This window comes from Hyla sarda, chromosome 4 (assembly GCF_029499605.1).
Source record: "Hyla sarda isolate aHylSar1 chromosome 4, aHylSar1.hap1, whole genome shotgun sequence".
In the NCBI taxonomy this organism is placed as follows: domain Eukaryota; kingdom Metazoa; phylum Chordata; class Amphibia; order Anura; family Hylidae; genus Hyla; species Hyla sarda.
Window position 1 is genome coordinate 294,141,355 of NC_079192.1, and position 20,688 is coordinate 294,162,042.

General features: G+C 45.0%; 1 protein-coding gene across 10 annotated transcripts in view; it reads left to right on the top strand.

Annotated features, from left to right (window-relative positions):
- LOC130369371 (uncharacterized) overlaps positions 1–20,688 on the top strand; it is a 367,785-nt gene that overhangs the window by 245,256 nt on the left and 101,841 nt on the right. For all 10 annotated transcript variants that reach the window (XM_056574542.1, XM_056574545.1, XM_056574543.1 and 7 more), the window contains one exon: positions 15,705–15,947. In XM_056574542.1, the coding sequence (XP_056430517.1) occupies positions 15,705–15,947 (243 nt within the window). The remainder of the gene's footprint in view (positions 1–15,704; positions 15,948–20,688) is intronic.

Here is a 20,688-nt window from a genome sequence, read left to right on the forward strand (position 1 = left end):
AGGCTTTGCTTTGTCCCCGGAGTAGATCCATCTGTCTCCGAGTGTGCTTCCATCTCCGGAGTAATCCATCTAACTCCGTGACCGGCGACTTCTCTTAGGCCTGTGGCAACCGGGCCCGTCGCCGCAAGCGCATGCCAGCGCTGGACACAGCTTCCACAGCACTTGCCATCTGCCTCTCGGACGTCCAGCCATACAATTACATCATCCATGGGAGTTGGTAACTATATTACTACATGAGCTGTCTCAAATTCTACGATCACGGAGTGCACTTTATAAAAAGTGAACTATGCTGGTTTACACAATAATGGATTAGCGGAAGAATATACCATACAAGCGGATTTTAAATTATTAAATCATTTTATTACTATATACTGTCACCTCCCCACAAGGGCCCTGTGGAAGGAGGTATTAATTTACATATTTGATTTATATTATTTATATTATTTTTACACTAATGTCTTATTTGTAATTATTTTATATTAAATATTGTTCATCATTTAAAGTGAAGCACAGTCCGATTCTATTCCTTTGTAATTTTATCATCATGTACCATTTATGGTATTAGTCTAGAGGCTTTTGCTACCTTTTTTTTCTCTATAAATTACTTTATATCTGTATTTTTTGGTGTAAATACTTTCCATACAGTCTCGACTAATTTATTTTGTGAGCTGCACATACCCCCATTTTTTCTATTCTTGATACAATATAATTTACAAATCTGTTTATCTTTCTGGAGCCATTTGATTTAAAAAACAAGTGTTTTCCAGCGGAGTACTCCTTTAATTCTATTATTTTGTGATATGTTAAATAGGGAGTGTGCAATAATTAGAAACATTGCACAGTAAAGCATTTACTGGAGGGTGTCAAACAGAGTGAAATATTTAGATGGAATATTACTTATGGCCCAGTGAATTCTCAATAATGAAGTATGTAAAGAATGTAAAACAGAATACCCTCTCGGCTCACAGGCAGTGATCACATTCTAAAAAAACATTTAGGTGGAAATAATAAAAATACTTTTTATCCTGTTGCTCCCACTTCAGTTTTATGCTGCTCCTGAGTCCACGATGGAAGTGTCCCTATAACGTTCTGTACACTCTGCACAGGACCACTGCAGCAAAGCACAGTAATCCGCAGTCACATGCAAGAATACACTTGATTATTGAGGTCAAGGATTGGCTGCAGTTTGTTATGCAGAGTGATTTTACTTTTGCTGGACCCCCTTGAACAGTGACAGCACTTGACTAGAAGGGGTGAGGGACATGTATCAAAGATTTTACCCCTGTTTTGTGTGTATTTTTTTGCGCAAAATTTTGCGCAAGCCCTTTTTTTGCGCATTTTTTTGCGCACGTTTTGGTAGAGCATGTCCTCCAGATGTGGCTGAATCAGGGTACCTTGGAGTGACATCTATAGTACACATGGATTTATTACCTGCGTTCTTTTCCTTTCCACCAAAAATTTTGACGCAAGTGCATCTTTTTCCCCATAAATATAAGCCAACTTTAACTGCACGTAGCGATCCTTTCTATTTCTGAAGGAAAGTTCTACTAAGGAACCACCAGAATGTTTTAACTTTCCTATCTCAATTCCTCATTTAGTTTGCTTTATATTGCTTTTTACTCCTTGGTTATTCCAAAGCACTTTTAAAATAATTTGCATATAGAATATTTGTTTACAGTTCAGTTATTCATTAGATCACTTGTATATTGTTATTTTATGATCCAACAATTTAATACATTTACATAGGAAATGTTTGATATCTTACTTATCACTGAACAAGATCCGTCACATTAAAATAGCTTTGTAATCCACTTAACACTGTAGATCATTCTCCTTTTATTTTTACAATTTACTGCTTTCCGTTATACTTTTCCCCAGCGTCCGGTAAGATGGTGGCTATCACTGATAGCCAGCCATCTTACCATGTGACCATGGGGGGTTTCACCGTCTCCCCCCCCCCCCCCCCCCCCCACCGATCGCTGCTATCAGCTAGTCAAATCTGACTAGCTGATAGCAGCGTTTCGCTATGAGAATACTTAGCAGTGCGGTGTGTGAGTCCGGATCACGGGGATCGGGACACACACCGCTCTGCTAGATGTCCCTTACCCGTCCCCCAGCATCACTTACCCGGCCATGCGATGTCCTGAGCAGTCCCGGTGCGAGCGGCGTCCTCCAGGCGGTCCCGGGGGTGGTGCGTCCCCGCGGTGAGTTTGCAGCAGGGCGGCATCTTCATTGGCAGCAGTGAGATCGCCGTAAAGCGATCTCACTGCTGCCTCTAGGAGTTTCAAAACTGCAACTCCCAGCATGCCCAGACAGCCTATGGCTTTCTGGGCATGCTGGGAGTTGTAGTTTTGCAACATCTGGAGGGCCACAGTTTGGAGACCACTGTATAATGGTCTCCAATCTGTGCTCTTCCAGATGTTCCAAAATTACAAATCTCAGCATGCCCACTCTGTCGAGGCATGCTGGGAGTTGTAGTTCTGTAACATCTGGAAGACAACAGATTGGAGACCGTTATACAGTGGTCTACAAACTGTGGACCTCCAGCTGTTGCAAAACTACAACTCCCAGCATGCCCAGACTGCCCAAGCATGCTGGGATTTGTAGTTCTTCAACATCTGACCCTTCAGATATTGCCGAAATACAACTTCCAGCATGTCTGGCCATGCTGGGAATTATAGTTTTGCAACAGCTGGAGGCACACTAGTTGGGAAACATTGTTCGCTTCCTAACTCTTTTTCCCAACCCGTGTGCCTACTGTTTCCAAAATGGAGCCTCCAGCTGTTGCAAAACAATAACTCCCAGTATTGCCGGACAGCCATTGACTGTCCAGGCATGTTGGGAGTTTTGCAACAGCTGGAGGCACCCTGTTTGGGAAACACTGGCATAGAATACCCCTATGTCCACCCCTATGCAAAACCCTAATTTAGGCCTCAATGCGCATGGCGCTCTCACTTTGGAGCCCTGTCTTATTTCAAGGCAACATTTTAGGGTCACATATGGGGTATCGCCATACTCGGGAGAAATTGCCTTACAGATTTTGGGGGGCTTTTTCTCCTTTTACCCATTATGAAAAGGAACAGTTGGAGTCTACACCAGTATGTTAGTGTATAAAAATAAAATTATTTACACTGACATGCTGGTGTTGCCGCATACTTTACATTTTCACAAGAAGTAAATGGGAAAAAAGATCCCCATTTTTTGGGACACAATTTAGCCAGAGTACGGAGATACCACATATGTGGGCGCAAAGTGCTCTGCAGGCGCACAACAAGGCCCATAAGGTAGAGTGCACCATGTACATTTGAGGTGATTTGCACAGGGGTGTCACAGATGTTAAATGAAGAATAAGGACATTGGTATAATTGATGTGTTATAATTGGGAGATGTGGTATTATTGTGAGATTAAAACTCTACATAATGAAGAAAAAAAAATTTCTAAAACTAATAACGAGGACACACTTACTGTTTAGGTGCAGATACGCTGCAGACAAAGCTCCTACTAAATAGAGCTGCGGTGTAAATTTATGCTCTGAGGAGAATTCTAAATTTAAACGCAATTCAGGGAAGTAGATGCACAAGAATGATAAATTTAACGCAGCTGCACCAAATTTAGACAACAGGCAGAGGGGTAAAAAACTTCTATTATACACTGGAAATGATACATGTCCCCCGGTAAGTGTAAGTTTTCCTTATATCCCCTCGCAATTCTTGCCCCCTGGCATTTTTTTGTGATCAGAAAACATATTTGCGGCTAGGGTGCTGTAATGCCAGTTGGCCAGTCAGAAGAGAGAAGTACTCTGTATTACACATAATGGGTGTTTTTGACAGCTCCAGTGAAGAATGGGCACTGTTCAGTGGGCATTATTGAACCCTTTAGGACTGGTGTTATTGGCACAGGTAATAATTTCGCTAGTTGAAAAGAGTCTAGGAAAACAATTCTCTATAGTCTAAGACCCCTTTTACACAGCCATTGCTCCCCGTCGAGAACGGCCATTAAAGTCTCTCTTTTTTTTCGTGACTTTAATGGGTGTTCTCGTGATGGGGAGCAATGTGCAAGAATGGGTCCCAGCAGCTTCCATTTTCTATTATGGGGGCCGTCAGGACACGTTGTTTTTTGACGGGAATAGCAGGAGAAAAAGACGGCTCTTGCAGTTATTTTTCTCCTGCTATTCTCCCCGGCTTCCCTGACGCCCATCACACTGCCACAGGGGCGGGCTGACTAGCGGGTCCGATCTAACGTTGTCCGAGGGCCTGGCCGGGTTAAAGGCCCGCCAACGCTACTGATCCCCAGCAGACAGCACTGCCTTCTCCGGTATGTACGATACACGCACATACAGGAGAAGGCATCCCCTGTGTCTGAGCCACATCTGCAGCTTACACAGAGGAGACGTGACCTCCGCCCTCATGCAGCACACAGTACAGGCGCTGATGACGTCACCCATCGGCGCCTGTACTGTGGAGGGGAGAAGACGCGGGCCCTGCTGCTGAGGAGATCGCTGTGTGGGACATCAGGTGAGCATCATTTTTTTTTACTCTGCCTATACCTATGGGGAAGGGGGGGGGGGGTAACTCTGCCTATACCAATGGGGAAAGAGTAGGAGGGTAACTCTGCCTATACCTATGGGGAAGAGGGGGGTAACTCTGCTTATACCTATGGGGAAGAGTGGGAGGGGGGTAACTCTGCCTATACCTATGGGAAAGAGGGGGGGTAACTCTGCCTATACCTATGGGAAAGAGGGGGGGTAACTCTGCCTATACCTATGGGCAAGAGGGGGGGTAACTCTGTCAATACCTATGGGGAAGAGGGAGGTAACTCTGCCTATACCTATGATGAAGAGGGGGGGGGGTAACTCTGCCTATACCTATGGGGAAGAGGGGGAGGGGGTAACTCTGCCTATACCTATGGGGAAGGGGGGGGTAACTCTTCCCATACCTATGGGGAAGAGGGGAGGGGTAACTCTGCCTATACCTATGGGGCAGAGGGGAGTGGGTAACTCTGCCTATACCTATGTGGAAAGAGGAGGGGGGTAACTATGCCTATACCTATGGGGAAGAGGGGGGTAACTCTGCTTATACCTATGGGGAAGAGTGGGAGGGGGGTAACTCTGCTTATACCTATGGGGAAGAGTGGGAGGGGGGTAACTCTGCCTATACCTATGGGGAAGAGGGTAGGGGGGTAACTCTGCCTATACCTATGGGGAAGAGGGTAGGGGGGTAACTCTGCCTATACCTATGGGGAAGATGGGGAGGGGGATAACTCTGCCTATACCTATGGGAAAGAGGGAGGGTAACTCTGCCTATACCTATGGGGAAGGGGGGGGGTAACTCTGCCTATACCTATGGGGAAAGAGGAGGGGGGTAACTCTGCCTATATCTATGGGGAAGAGGGGGGTAACTCTGCTTATACCTATGGGGAAGAGTGGGAGGGGGGTAACTCTGCCTATACCTATGGGAAAGAGGGGGGGGGTAACTCTGCCTATACCTATGGGCAAGAGGGGGGGTAACTCTGTCAATACCTATGGGGAAGAGGGAGGTAACTCTGCCTATACCTATGGGGAAGAGGGGGTAACTCTGCCTATACCTATGGGGAAGAGGGGGAGGGGGTAACTCTGCCTATACCTATGGGGAAGGGGGGGGTAACTCTTCCCATACCTATGGGGAAGAGGGGAGGGGTAACTCTGCCTATACCTATGGGGCAGAGGGGAGGGGGTAACTCTGCCTATACCTATGTGGAAAGAGGAGGGGGGTAACTATGCCTATACCTATGGGGAAGAGGGGGGTAACTCTGCTTATACCTATGGGGAATAGTGGGAGGGGGGTAACTCTGCCTATACCTATGGGGAAGAGGGTAGGGGGGTAACTCTGCCTATACCTATGGGGAAGAGGGTAGGGGGGGTAACTCTGCCTATACCTATGGGGAAGAGGGTAGGGGGGTAACTCTGCCTATACCTATGGGGAAGATGGGGAGGGGGATAACTCTGCCTATACCTATGGGAAAGAGGGAGGGTAACTCTGCCTATACCTATGGGGAAGAGGGGGAGGGGGTAACTCTGCCTATACCTATGGGGAAGAGGGGGTAACTCTTCCTATACCTATGGGGAAGAGGGGAGGGGTAACTCTGCCTATTCCTATGGGGCAGAGGGGAGGGGGTAACTCTGCCTATACCTATGGGGAAGAGGGGGATGGTAACTCTGCCTATACCTATGGGGAAGAGGGGGATGGTAACTCTGCCTATACTTGTGGGGCGGGGGTAACTCTGCCTATATCTATGGGGCAGGGGGGGGTAACTCTGCCTATACCTATGGGGAAGAGGGGGCGGGGAGTAACTCTGCCTATACCTAAGGGGAAAAGGGGGAGGGGGTAACTCTGCCTATACCTATGGGGAAGAGGGGGGTAACTCTGCCTATCCCTATGGGGAAGGGGGGGGGTAACTCTGCCTATACCTATGGGGAAGAGGGGAGGGGTGACTCTGCCTATACCTATGGGGCAGAGGGGGTGGGGTAACTCTGCCTATACCTGTGGGGAAGAGGGGGATGGTAACTCTGCCTATACCTATGGGGAAGAGGGGGGGTGGGTAACTGCCTATACCTATGGGGAAGAGGGTGGGTGGGTAACTGCCTATACCTATGGGGAAGAGGTGGGGTTACTCTGACTATATCTATGAGGAAGAGGGGGGTAACTCTGCCTATACCTATGGGGAAAAAGGGGGTAACTCTGCCTATACCTATGGGGAAGAGGGGGTGGTAACTCTGCCTATACCTATGGGGAAGAGGGGTAGGTAACTCTGCCTATACGTATGGGGAAAAAGGGGGTAACTCTGCCTATACCTATGGGGAAGAGGGGGGGTAACTCTGCCTATACCTATGGGGCAGAGGGGGGGGGGTGACTCTGCCTATACCTATGGGGAAGAGGGGGGGGGGGTAACTCTGCCTAAACCTATGGGGAAGAGGGGGAGGGGGGTAACTCTGCCTATACCTATGGGGAAGAGGGGGAGGGGGGTAACTCTGCCTATACCTCTGGGGCAGACGAGGGGGGGGGGTAACTCTGCCTATACCTATGGGGAAGAGGGGGGGGTTAACTCTGCCTATACCTATGGGGAAGGGGGGGGTAACTCTGCCTATACCTATGGGGAAGAGGGGGGGGGGGTAACTGCCTATACCTATGGGGAAGAGGGGGGGTAACTCTGGCCATACCTATGGGGAAGAGGGGGGGTAACTCTGGCCATACCTATGGGGAAGAGGGGGAGGGGGAACTCTGCCTATACGTATGGGGAACGGGGGGGGGGGGTAACTCTGCCTATACCTATGGGGAAGAGGGGGGGTAACTCTGCCTATACCTATGGGGAAGAGGGGGGGTAACTCTGCCTATACCTATGGGGAAGAGGGGGGTAACTCTGCCTATACCTATGGGGCAGAGGGGGAGTAACTCTGCCTATACCATCTGGGGCAGAGCGGGGGGGGGGGGTAACTCTGCCTATACCTATGGGGAAAAGGGGGAGGGGGGGTAACTCTGCCTATACCTATGGGGAAGAGGGGAGGGGGGTAACTCTGCCTATACCTATGGGGAAGAGGGGGGGAAACTCTTCCTATACCTATGGGGAAGAGGGGGGTAACTGTGCCTATACCTATGGGGCACACGAGGGGGGGGTAACGCTGCCTATACCTATGGGGAAGAGGGTCGGTAACTCTGCCTATACCTATGGGGAAGAGGGGGGTAACTGCCTATACCTATGGGGAAGAGGGGGGGGGTAACTCTGCCTATACCTATGGGGAAGAAGGGGGGGGGGGGGTAACATTATACCTGGATTCCTAACTACCCTAACTACTTCTACATACCAGGCTATCTAACTACCTACATACCCAGCTACCTAACTATGTTCATACTTGGCCTTCATACATTGCTGCCTAACTACCTAGCTAACCCCCTACCTACCTGGCTTGTCACCTACCTACATATCTGGCTTCCTGATCTACTTACCTATTTACCTGGCTACCTACCTACCTTCCCTTTTACTGTGCAGGACACCAAGGAGGGCAATATTACAGTTTGTGGGCCTATAGATGGAAAGATTGTGTAGAGGAGGGCACTGGACAAATGCAGAGTCTGACATGTTTGTCCTGCAGAAGTTAAGAGATCCACATGGACGTCTTATCCGGATGGAGAAGAAAAGGAAAGAGGACGCCACTGATCAGAAAAGACATAATTGTGAGTCCCAAAATGTTACTGCAATCACTTATATGGTATATACATCCTGTGTACAGCTGATATCTACTGCCATATAGTCCTGTATATAATCACTTATATTGTATACAGATCCTTTATAGTATACTGGTCTGTGTATAGTGGTTTTATTCAGTACAGTATGGCGGTATTATTCAGTTATTGTGTGGTGGTATATATTTACTCCTTGTATACCAGTATTATTGGTCATGGAGATTTACCGACGTTAAAGTTATTCTTACATATATAAATTTTAGTTTATTGTGTGTGGGATTTAGGTGGAATAGGGGAGTGGCAGAAGATTGACGAGCTGCAGAGCCTAGCAGCGGCCCTTGCATTTTTGGGGGTACGGGGGCCCGGAGTGTTGTCAGTCTGCCCCTGCACTGCTGTGTCATAACGGCAGTGTTAAAGTAGCCTTACCTGTATGGTGTACACTTTGAGGGAGGCTCAAACACTTTTTTGATACAATTAAGAAAACCAAACCTCCACCCAAGATCCTGACTACGGATGGTCCCACTCTTATCAGAAAGTGGCCAGACTGTGTGGGCTGTCTCTTCTTTGCAGTGACCATGTATCCTTTTGAAACAGATACAAACCAGTACAATGGGTCACCCACTTGGCATTTATTCTACAGTACCATAAAAACACAACACTGTAGAATAAGGCCCCTTTATGACCACCGTAAAAAATGCTTGTCCTATGCAATGATAAATACAGTGATGTCACAATACGCAGATAACAAACAGTGATCTTTCTTTGTAAGGATAATAAAACAACTATAATAGCCAATTTTATAAAACAGAACAGTAAGAAAAGTCACAGTTAGCTCATCGTACAGGGGTGATGCACACAGTGACATCACAGTCCACAGACGCTGTAATGTTATAAAAATAAAAAAAAGGGTAATTGTACACAGTGATGTCACTAGATATGGTATGCGAGTATAGTGAGCATAACAAAATCACTGAACAATACTGTGATGGACTGGTATGATAAGCAAAGTGATGTCACAGTGAAAGACTTAGGACCACAGTGGTCATAGATAATATAGCACACAAAAATACAGAACACAGGAATGCCACCGTAAAGTAATTAAAAACACTGATATTTGCTTACATTACTAAATGGCCTCTGTCTGTATCCTCTTTAGTTATGCCCTTAACTTTACTTTAAAGTTATTTTAAATGGTTTTAAACTCCACTGAAAATCCCAAGAAGGGGTATTTGCATTCCTAAGGGGATCAGATAACCAATGAGCAAGACTCAAAATAAAAGTAGATGTGGAAAATAAGTGTTGCAACTTACTTTTTGTTAGGATGTGTTCATACTGCAGAATCTCTGCCCAGGGAGACTCTAGGTGCTAGGTCCTTTGGTGCTAGGACTGTGCTGACCTGCACCATCACCATTAAAGGGATTATCCACCATAAGATGATTTTAGTGCATACCTGGCAGACAGTAGTGGACATACTTAGGAAGGATCTGCGCTTGTCTTTGGGCTAAATGGCTATGTTGTGAGATTACCATAACACTGGGGCTAGCTTTTTGTGAACTGGTATTTCCTGTATGAGTTTTCTTTTTTGCCAAGAAATCCCATAATTCCATTTTTCTCCCACCCACACATCAGCCACCTCACCCATTGAAACATAAATTAGCTGCATCCATTCAAACGACCTGTGTTTTTCTATCAGGGTGCCTACAGCTGTTGCATTAGTTGCAGATTGATCCCTCTCCCACCAAGCGATCCCTCCACCCATTGTAGCAGACAGGCTCCCTGTCATCAGCTGACTAGTGAGTCAGGTCTCGGCCGCATTGCAAGCTGGGAAAAATCTGCGACAACAGCCATTTTGTATGCTATCAAAAATAAATATTGGGGTGAAAATCACATAAGAATTGTGAGAAAACCGTCACACACAGGTACAGACATTATATTATGAACTACACTAACTTTACAGCCCCTGTAGCGTAGTCAAATAAAAAAAGTTAATTGAATTCCCCTTTAACGACAATGCTGTAATTCCGCGAAAATAATGAACATGTTAGTTCTTTCCGTTGCAGAATTTTTCAGATGCTGAAATTCCAAAGTCAATTAGTGCAACAGAAACTCTGCATGAAGATTCCATAGTATGTTCATACTCTAAGGGTATATTAACATGGGGGCACATCTGCAGTGTATTTGACACTGCGGATGCGCTGCCGGCACGTACAGAGTTACGGCAGAGCAATCTCCCTGCTGCTGCCATAGCTCTGTGTGTGTCCGCTCATATCTGCGGATTTCCTGCAGGGGATTTGGTGGGTGGGGGGTTAGGGTTAGAAGGGGATAAAGGGGTCTGGGGGGCATAAAATTGAAAATAAGAATGATGCAGGGGACTTGGGGGGCCGAGGGTGGTGGTGTTAGGGTTAGAAGGGGATAAAGGGGTCTGGGGGGCATAAAAGTGAAAATAATAATGATGCAGGAGTCTTTGGGGGGGGGGCGGAGGGAGGTGGTGTTAGGGTTAGAAGGGGATAGAGGGGTCTGGGGGGCATAAAAGTGAAAATAAGAATGATGCAGGGGACTTGGGGGGCAGTGGGTGGTGATCTTAAGGTTAGAGGGGATAAAGGGGTCTGGGGGCATAAAAGTGAAAATAAGAATGATGCAGGGGTCTTGGGGGTGGGGATATTAGGGTAGAAGGGACAGAGGGGTCTGAGGGGGCAGAAAAGTTTAAAGAAGCATGATGAAGGGGTCTTGGGTGGGGAGTGTTAGGGCAGAAGGGGACAGAGGGGTCTGGGGGGGGGACAGAAAAGTGTAAACAAAAGTGATGCAGGGGTCTTAGGGGGTAGAGGAGGACTTACAGGTCAGGGGGGGGAGGGAGAGGAGTCTGGATGAGGATGAGGAGACAGAGGAGTCTGGGGGGACCTGAAGAAGGATGGGAAAGATGGGTCTGGAAGAGGACTTAGGGGTCTGGGGGGACTTAAGGCCCATCCACATTGAGGACATTCTGCTGGTGGAAATCTCCTTGCAGCAGAGTCATGGATATAAACCTTAAGAACAAACATGTTCGTTCTTTGGGTGGATGTCCATTCTGCTGGTGGAATTCCACTGGACTGCATTGTCATCTATAGAGATGGCGCACATCCGTGCAGTCCAATGGCTTCGGTGGTGCCTGCAGCACGTGGACATTCCACCGACTAAATGTCCACAGTGTGGAGAAGCCCTTAAGGGTCTGAAGGAGGAGGGGAAATTGGGTCTGGGGGAAGTACAGGGGTGGGATTTTGACAAACATAGGAAACAGTTTTTGGCAGTATTATTTTAGGGGTCATGTCTGGCAGGGTTATAATGTTGTCATACAGAGGATGAAGCTTTGCTAACAAAGTAGCCAATGATATGCAGGCATCAGACTCTGCAGAGGAGATGGAGCTGAAAGAAGACAAGGACCAGAGGAAGAAGAAAAGTAAAGACAACAGAGAAGACATCTCCTGTGAGCCATTATACAATTGTGTATGCTGCCTATCGGTGTCCCATCAGAGCTGGAGTCACTTGTCATTTCTGCAGTGATGATGGGTGACACTGTACCCCAATCTATGGCTCTCCAACTGTTACAAAACTACAACTCCCATAATGCCTGAGGCTTTGCAACAGCTGGAGAGCCACTTAAACCAAAGTGATTTTAGAGTATGCAGCCTATTTTATTTAAATGGGAGTCTACTGCGACACCCACTGTAAAAAAAAAAAAAAGGTCTGCATAGTCTAATATTCCTGGGCCTATGTTTACTTCCAGTCCAGCCCTGGAAGTATGTGTATTACAGGAATTTTCCAACCTTTATATCTACAGTTATTTCAAAACTACAACTCCTATCATGCTCTTCTGTCTGCATCATGGGAGTTGTAGTTTTACAACAACTGGAGAGTTCATGTGGGAGGCACCTCATTCATTGTTTTAAGGGACACAGAGGTATGATTCGTTTCAGGCCACAGTGGCAATATAATATTTGGGGGGGCTGTATGTGATAGTTATATATATTATACTCAGGGGCACAGTGTGAGGAAGCATTATAATCAGGGCACAGTTTGTGGCAGTCTTATACTCAGGGGCACGGTGTCTGGCAGTATTATATCAGGGGCATAGTGTTTGACAGCATTCTACTTAGGTATACAGCATGTGGCAGTATTATGTTCAGGGGCACAGTGTGAGACAGTAATTATACCAAGGGCACAGTATGTGGCAGTATTATACCAGAGGCACAGTGTGTGGCAGTATTATACCAGGGGCACAGTATGTGGCAGTTATATATTCAGTGCACAGTGTGTGGCAGTATTATACCAGGGGCACAGTATGTGGCAGTTATATATTCAGGGGCACAGTGTGTGGCAGTATTATACCAGGGGCACAGTATGTGGCGGTTATATATTCAGGGGCACAGTGTGTGGCAGTATTATACCAGGGGCACAGTATGTGGCAGATGGAGAATGATTATGACTTATTAAATACTAATTATGTTCTACAACATGCAGTGCCTATTTCTGGCATGGCACTTAGGTGTGAACCAGGTCTTAGCGTTTAGCCCAGACCTTCACCGGATGGCAGACCTAGAAAAATGGACCCCTACTAAAAGTAGTTGAGTACCCCCGTACTAAAGCATTTAAGCCTGTAAACATAGTACAAATTGGCAATGTAGACCAAGAATCTGCATTTACAGCCTTTACACTGCTCAAAAAAATAAAGGGAACACTTAAACAACACAATGTAACTCCAAGTCAATGACACTTCTGTGAAATCACACTGTCCACTCAGGAAGCAACACTGATTGACAATCGATTTCACATGCTGTTGTGCAAATGGAACAGACAACAGGTGGAAATTATAGGCAATTAGCAAGATACCCCTAATGAAGGATTGGTTCTGCAGGTGGTGACCACAGACCACTTCTCAGTTCCTATGCTTCCTGGCTGATGTTTTGGTCACTTTTGAATGCTGGCTGTGCTTTCACTCTAGAGGTAGCACAAGACGGAGTCAGACGTGACAGAGTCTGGAGAGGCTGTGGAGAATGTTCTGCTGCCTGCAACATCCTCCAACATGACTGGGTTGGTGGTGGGTCATTAATGGTGTGGGGTGGCATATCTTTGGGGGTGCCACACAGCCCTCCATGTGCTCGCCAGAAGTAGCCTGACTGCCATTAGGTACCGAGATGAGATCCTCAGTCCCCTTGTGAGACCATATGCTGGTGCGGTTGGCCCTGGGTTCCTCCTAATGCAAGACAATGCTAGACCTCATGTGGCTGGAGTGTGTCAGCAGTTCCTGCAAGAGGAAGGCATTGATGCTATGTACTGGCCTGCTCGTTCCCCAGACCTGAATCCGATTGAGCACATCTGGGACATCATGTCTCGCTCCATCCACCAACACCACGTTGCACCACAGCCTGTCCAGGAGTTGGCAGATGCTTTAGTCCAGGTCTGGGAGGACATCCCTCAGGAGACCATCCGCCACCTCATCAGGAGCATGCCCAGGCATTTTAGGGAGGTCATACAGGCACATGGAGGGCACACACACACACTACTGAGCCTCATTTTGACTTTTTATTAAGGATATTACATTTAAGTTGGATCAGCCTGTAGTGTGGATTTGCACTTTAATTTTGAGTGTGACTCCATATCCAGACCTCCATGTGTTCATAAATTTGATTTCCATTGATAATTTTTGTACGATTTTGTTGTCAGCACATTCAACTATGTAAAGACGAAAGTATTTCATACGATTAGTTCATTCATTCAGATCTAGGATGTGTTATCTTAGTGTTCCCTTTATTTTTTTTGAGCAGTGTATTATGTAATTTTTGGCAGGCTCATATTCACAAAATGACACATATTTTATCCCTCCAGGAGTTGGCCTGAACAGTTAGAGAGGCGGGGCCTTGGTCCGCTAAGCTCTGAGGCAGCAACACCTCTCTCTATGTCAAGCCCACTCCTCCTCTTTATTGAGACTGCACAATGAGCGGGTGCGACATAGTCAGAGAGAGGCACTGCGGCCCTGAAGCATAGCAGACCCCGGAGCCCGACTGTTCAGGCCCACTTCTGGAGGGTTTACTAAATAGTTTTTTTGTGAATATACTGGAGCCTACATTAGCAACAACCCTAAAGAGAATATGTGACTTTTTGTGCAACGTTATCTACCATTTATTATTGTATCCGTCTGCAATTTTAGGTTTCATTTGCAACTTTACCATTCACTGAATGGTCCATATGTCTTAGACTTTACTTTTAAGGAGTCATCCCCTTTCCAAAGCTGTGTTCATGCTATTAACCACCACAATTTTAGTCCTGTTTTCTGGAGTAGCACAATTAGTACAATGATTTTGGAAAATAGCAGTAAAATTGAGATGGTAATTAGTGGTGGTCCCGCTAATACTACACTCTGTGTGAATACAGCCTAAAATTGGGTTAAAAGGAAGATTCATTCGGGTTCATGGGAATTTGGTAACATGTCTGTAGGCTTCAGTGCCAACTCCACTTTATCACTTGCCTAAAACAGAGAATATAATTTGCCAAATGTGCTCATTTTTCCGCTAGAACACTCTGCTTGTAAAGTCTAGCATGTACACCAACTGTGCAGTTTTGTGTGACAAAAAAGCAACAGAATGTTGCAATTTATAATTGGCTGAAATTTACTACAAGTTGTATCACTCATTGTAAATTCTACTAAACACTGAAAAGTGTGCAATAGAATTGCATAATATCAAACCAAAAACACACAGATAGTAAAATTTCCCCTATTATTTGTCAACTCTTTCTTAGTTACAATGGTCCACGCTGGCAATGTAAATAGGATTTTATTAGTAAGAGCAAAGCTTTGTTTGGTCATAATTTTAAAGGAGATCTGCAGTGTATAACATTTATCCCCTAAGTGTCTGACCGCGCGGGGTCTGAACGCTGAGACTCTCTGCAATCTCCTGTACGGGGTCTAAGCATTGCCGTGGCTAGTGCATGTGTAGTCGACAATATGCCCCCCACCTCATACAGCTCTCCCATAGAGGGCAGAGCTGGGGCCCCATATGGAAGATCTCAGGGGGGGTCCCAGCGTTCTGACCCCCCGTGATCAGACACTTATCCTCTATCCTACGGATAGGGGATACATTTTATACACCGCAGATCTCCTTTAAATGGAGCAAAACTCTAAATATTTTAATGGATCAAATAGTATTGGCGCCTGGTGTATGCAAACCTTTGTATTTGTAATAGATTGAGATGGCTCCTGGTGTATGTGAACCTTGGACAGCACAGAGGCCCCTTTCTACCCCATCCTAAGCTTGCCAAACATAAAACATATCTGCTAATGTCACCCTAGACGCACCACCACCCCAAGCCAATGGACCAGGTGTACCATGGAATTTGCACGAGAATACACTGTAATACAAAAAATACATATTCCCCAAAAGAGTACATTTCAATTTGTATTTGGCTTTAATAAAGTAATTCTGAAAGAGATGCAATGTGTTTTTTAATTTCTCTAGGCATAAAATATGATAAAGATCACAAGGAGGATGACAATGTGAACTACAGTGTAGTCTCCCAACGTCAACCACTTGGCAGGAAAGCAATAAAACTAGACTACAGCATAAGACGAGAAATGGAGAGACAGAGGCTAGCCGAAGAAAAGAGAGCTCAAGTCGTGAAAATGTATTCAAGATTACAAAGCTCTCGACTGCCAGCTATTCGCACAACACAGTCAATGAGGATATCTAGATTTGAAGACTGTAAGTTGTACACTAATCTTATTTTACTGTGGTTGCATTATTGTGCTTACCAAAAATATTTTAAACTGTACCTGAGAACTCTAGGTTATACTTTACATTCCTCAGTAATATAATTCCATGGCAAAAAAAAACTAACATTACAAAACTGCATCAAAAAACTTTTGGTATTTTAAAAGCATTAAAACATTGTGTGTGAAACTGTCCTTAAAGGGGTACTCCGGAGGATTTTTTTTTAAATTAGCTGTGGCCAGTACATTATACAAATTTATAAATTACTACTATTTAAAAAAATGTAAGCCTTCCAGTACTTATCAGCAGCTGTATGCTCCAGAGGAAGTTGTGTAGTTCTTTCCCATCTGACCACAGTGCTCTCTGCTGCCACCTCTGTCAGGAAAGGTCCGAAGCAGGAGAGGTTTGCTATAGAGATTTGGTTATGCTCTGGACAGTTCCTGACCCAGACAGAGGTGTCAGCAGAGAGCACTGTGATCAGACTGGAAAAACTACACAACTTTCTCTGGAGCATACAGCAGCTGATAAGATTTTTAAATATAAGTTATATACAAATCTGTCTGGCACAAGTTGATTTGAGTACCCTTTTTCCATCCAGAGTACCCATTTAAACCACTTCAATGGCATGAAATTTTTTTTTTTAGGATTATTGGATTAATGAATAAACATTATGGGGTCTTGAGAGCAATATGACACAAGTATTTAAATGTAATTATATGCACATGTGAATCTTAAAAAAGGTGTAAAATGTTTTTCTAATCCTGGATAACTCCTTAAAATTTTTCAATTTTCCTGCAACAAAATTAACGTGGCAGATTCCCTTTAACTCAATAATGCCCAATGATGGATATATCTGTGGGTGGGTATATATATCTTTGTGGTAAGAGCTCAACTGTCATTCACAGCCAGGCTATTACCGCAACTGCCGGAATCAAAGTAAACGTCAAGAGGGAGTTCCATCTGTCTTGCCATCAGCACCTTGCAAGGCAGTCAAAGGGTGCAGGTGGTTGACATGCCATGAGTCTGACATTGAAAACCAGGTCTGCCACTGACTTCTGCCAATTAGGCCATACCAAAGGCACATCCCAATAGGCTGTCTGTCAGTGTAACACTGACAGACAGCAATGCTTTTGAATTCTATGCATACAAAGTATTAAAATAGCAATCAGATCCAACCAGTACCATAGTGGGACAAAAAAATACCTTAAAGGGGGGTACTCCACTGCTCAGCGTTTGGACATCCTTCACGCCTCCTCCCATAGAATTGCATTGGGGGGGCAGGGTGTGACATCATGAAGGGTGGGGCTATGACATCACGAGCTCCCGGCGTCGGCTCTAGAGTTTGGAACAGTTTGTTCCAAACACTGAGCAGCAAAGTACCCCTTTAAGAAAGTTTTATTTGACTAAAAAATCCCTCCCCACCAACAATAAGTTATATATATATATATATATATATATATATACATATATATTTTTTTATATATACACAAACATTTGTATGTGGGGCATTATCGGATAATCGGCAATGTAATTGCCGATACCGATAACGTCCAAAATCGTGAATATCGGACGATAATATCGGCCAAACCGATAATCGGTCGATCCCTAGCAGGGAAATTGAGTAGCTTCATTCATTCAGTAGCTTCATACCATATTGGAGGGTAGCTGCTATAGCTTCAATAGTGCCTCTCCCTTTGCAGTACCTGACTTGCCTATAAATTATATGGACAACCCATTGAAAAAACCTAGATCCCTAGAACAAGCGAAGAAAGAAGCATGTGGCTGATTGCTTCTCTCCCTTCTCTCTGTCTGTGGGACTGTGGCAGTCTTAGAGACTTACATTATGTGACCTTCTTGGTCATGTGATATAGAGCCAGGTGCTAAATAGTGTTGAGCGGCATAGGCCATATTCGAATTCGTGAATATTCGCGAATATATGGACGAATATTCGTCATATATATTCGCGAATATTCGCGTTTTATTTTCGAATAAGCGAAAAATTTGCGAATACGAAAATTTGCATATGTGAAAATTTGCATATACAAAATTAGCATAAGTGAAAATTCCCATATGCGAAAATTAGCATATGCTAATTTTCGCATTCGCGAAAATTCGCACAGTAGTATTAGAGCCTTCTTTACACCACACAAGCTGGAAGCAGAGAGGGATGATCACTGTGATGTGTACTGTGAAAAAAAAACAAAGATTCGTAATTACGAATATATAGTGCTATATTCGCGAATTCGCGAATATGCGATATTCGCGAATAAAATTCGCATTGTGAATATTCGTGAGCAACACTAGTGATAAAGTGCTTAACCCAATGCTTAACGACAATGGACGTAAATGTACGGCATGGTGCCGTGGTACTTAACGCAACATGGCGTACATTTACGGACCGTTGTTCGTGTCATGCGCAGCAGGTCCCGGCTGCTATCAGCAGCCAGGGGCCTGCCGGTAATGAAGTACATCTGCGATCACGCGAATGTCCACCATTAACCCCTCAGATGCCGTGGTCAATACAAATCATGGCATCTGCAGCAGTGCGGTACTTTAAATGAATGATCGGATTGCCCGCAGCGCTGCCGCGGGGATCCGATTATCCATAATGGTGGATGGAGGTCCCCTCATCTGCCTCCGTCTGGCTCCAGGGGTCTTCTGCTCTGGTCTGAGATCGAGCAGACCAGAGCAGAAGATCACCGATAACACTGATCAGTGCGATGCATAGCACTGAACAGTATTAGCAATCAAATGATTGCTATAAATAGTCCCTTATGAGGACTATTAAAGTGTAAAAAAAAAATTAAAAAATAAAAAGTAAAAAAATTTGAAAAATCCCCTCCCCCCAATAAAAATGTAAGTCATCCGTTTTTCCCATTTTACCCTCCAAAAAGCGTAAAAAAATAATTAATAAACATATTTGTATCGCCGCGTACGTAAAAGTCTGAACTATCAAAATATATCGTTAGTTATCCTGTACGGTGAACGGCGTAAACATAAAAAAATTTAAAAGTCAAAATTTTTTTGCATTTTTGTCACATTTTATTCCCAAAATTTTTTATAAAAATGTAAAAAGTAAAATCTAAGCAAAAGTGGTACTGATAAAAACTACAGATCATGGCGCAAAAAATTAACCCCATACTGCCCCGTATAAGGAAAAATTTGAAAGTTATAGGTCAGTGGTTCTTAACCTTGTTGGAGGTACTGAAAACCACCAGTTTCATATGCGCATTCACCGAACCCCTCTTAATTGGAAAAATAAAATATGATTTTTCAATTCAAAACATAGGAGGTATATATTTAAGTATATATTTATACATAGGTGCACAAAATGAACAAAACCATTAAGAACAAAGAACAAAACCGTGAAAACATGATTTTCACACAAAAACATAGAGGGACATTTATCAATGTTTGCTTATGTATTCTTTTTTTTTAGTAATTTTTTCCTTACTTTTTTTTGCTTATGTGTGACTTATTTATCACCTGGTTTCAGCCTGTTGATAATTTTCTTTCACGTAAGCAATGTTTCCTTTTTTACTTTGATAGTAGCTTTTTCTGCTCCATGTTTGAGCTGGAGTAAATTTAGTAAATTTTTAACCATGTTGCGACTTTTTTTTGCACAGTTGCGACTGTCGCAGTTAATAAATACCTGACTACCTATAGTCCATTTTAAAAATTGTCACTACATAGTTAATTTTTGGAAAACTTGCTTTTCTCGCTTTCCAGTTAAAATGTCGCACGAAAAATCGCGTAGTCGCAGTTGCGACAATTATAGTAAAGAAAACCTGACTAAACCCGTTGATAAATGTCCATAATAGTGAATATTTACTGCAAATCAGTGTGACTTCTGCTGTTGTCTTTCAGAGACCAGTTCAGAAATGCGCGGCTTTACCTTGGCAAGTGCCATTCTCATGTCATTTTCGCAACAATGGCAGTGTCCCCCCACATTAGGTAGGCAGTGTTCCCCCACATTAGGTAGGCAGTGTTCCCCCACATTAGGCAGGCAGTGTTCCCCCACATTAGGCAGGCAGTGTTCCCCCACATTAGGCAGGCAGTGTTCCCCCCACATTAGGCAGACAGTGTTCCCCCCACATTAGGCAGACAGTGTTCCCCCCACATTAGGCAGACAGTGTTCCCCCCACATTAGGCAGGCAGTGTTCCCCCACATTAGGCAGGCAGTGTTCCCCCACATTATGTAGGCCAGAGGTCTTCAACGTGCGGACCTCCAGATGTTGCAAAACTACAACTCCCAGCATGCCCAGACAGCCAACGGCTGTCCGGGCATGCTGGGAGTTGTAGTTTTGCAACATCTGGAGGTCCACAGGTTGAAGACCACTGATGTAGGCAGTGTTCCCCCACAGACATACAGCCTCCAGCCATATACAGTGTATGGCTGGAGGCTGTATGCCTGTGTACTGCCCACTTCAGTGCTCTGACCACCGCTCCGGCTGTAGCAGTAGGTCTCGGGACCGGTGGTCGGAGCACCGAAGATGACGTGCCGCTGGTCACTTACCAAGCTGGCCAGCGCGCGTCTTCCTCCTTCTCTATCCTCTGGTCCTCGGCGCCTTCGTTTCCATGGGCGCACGCACGGGACGTCAGTGACGTCCTGGTGTGCGCTATGTCCCGGTGGCCCTGCGTTTTTAAACTTAACGCGGGACCGCAGGGAGTTAATAGTGATGGGGGAATTGCACCGTTGCTACAGGACGGGCAAACACCGCTCTGCTCGGGG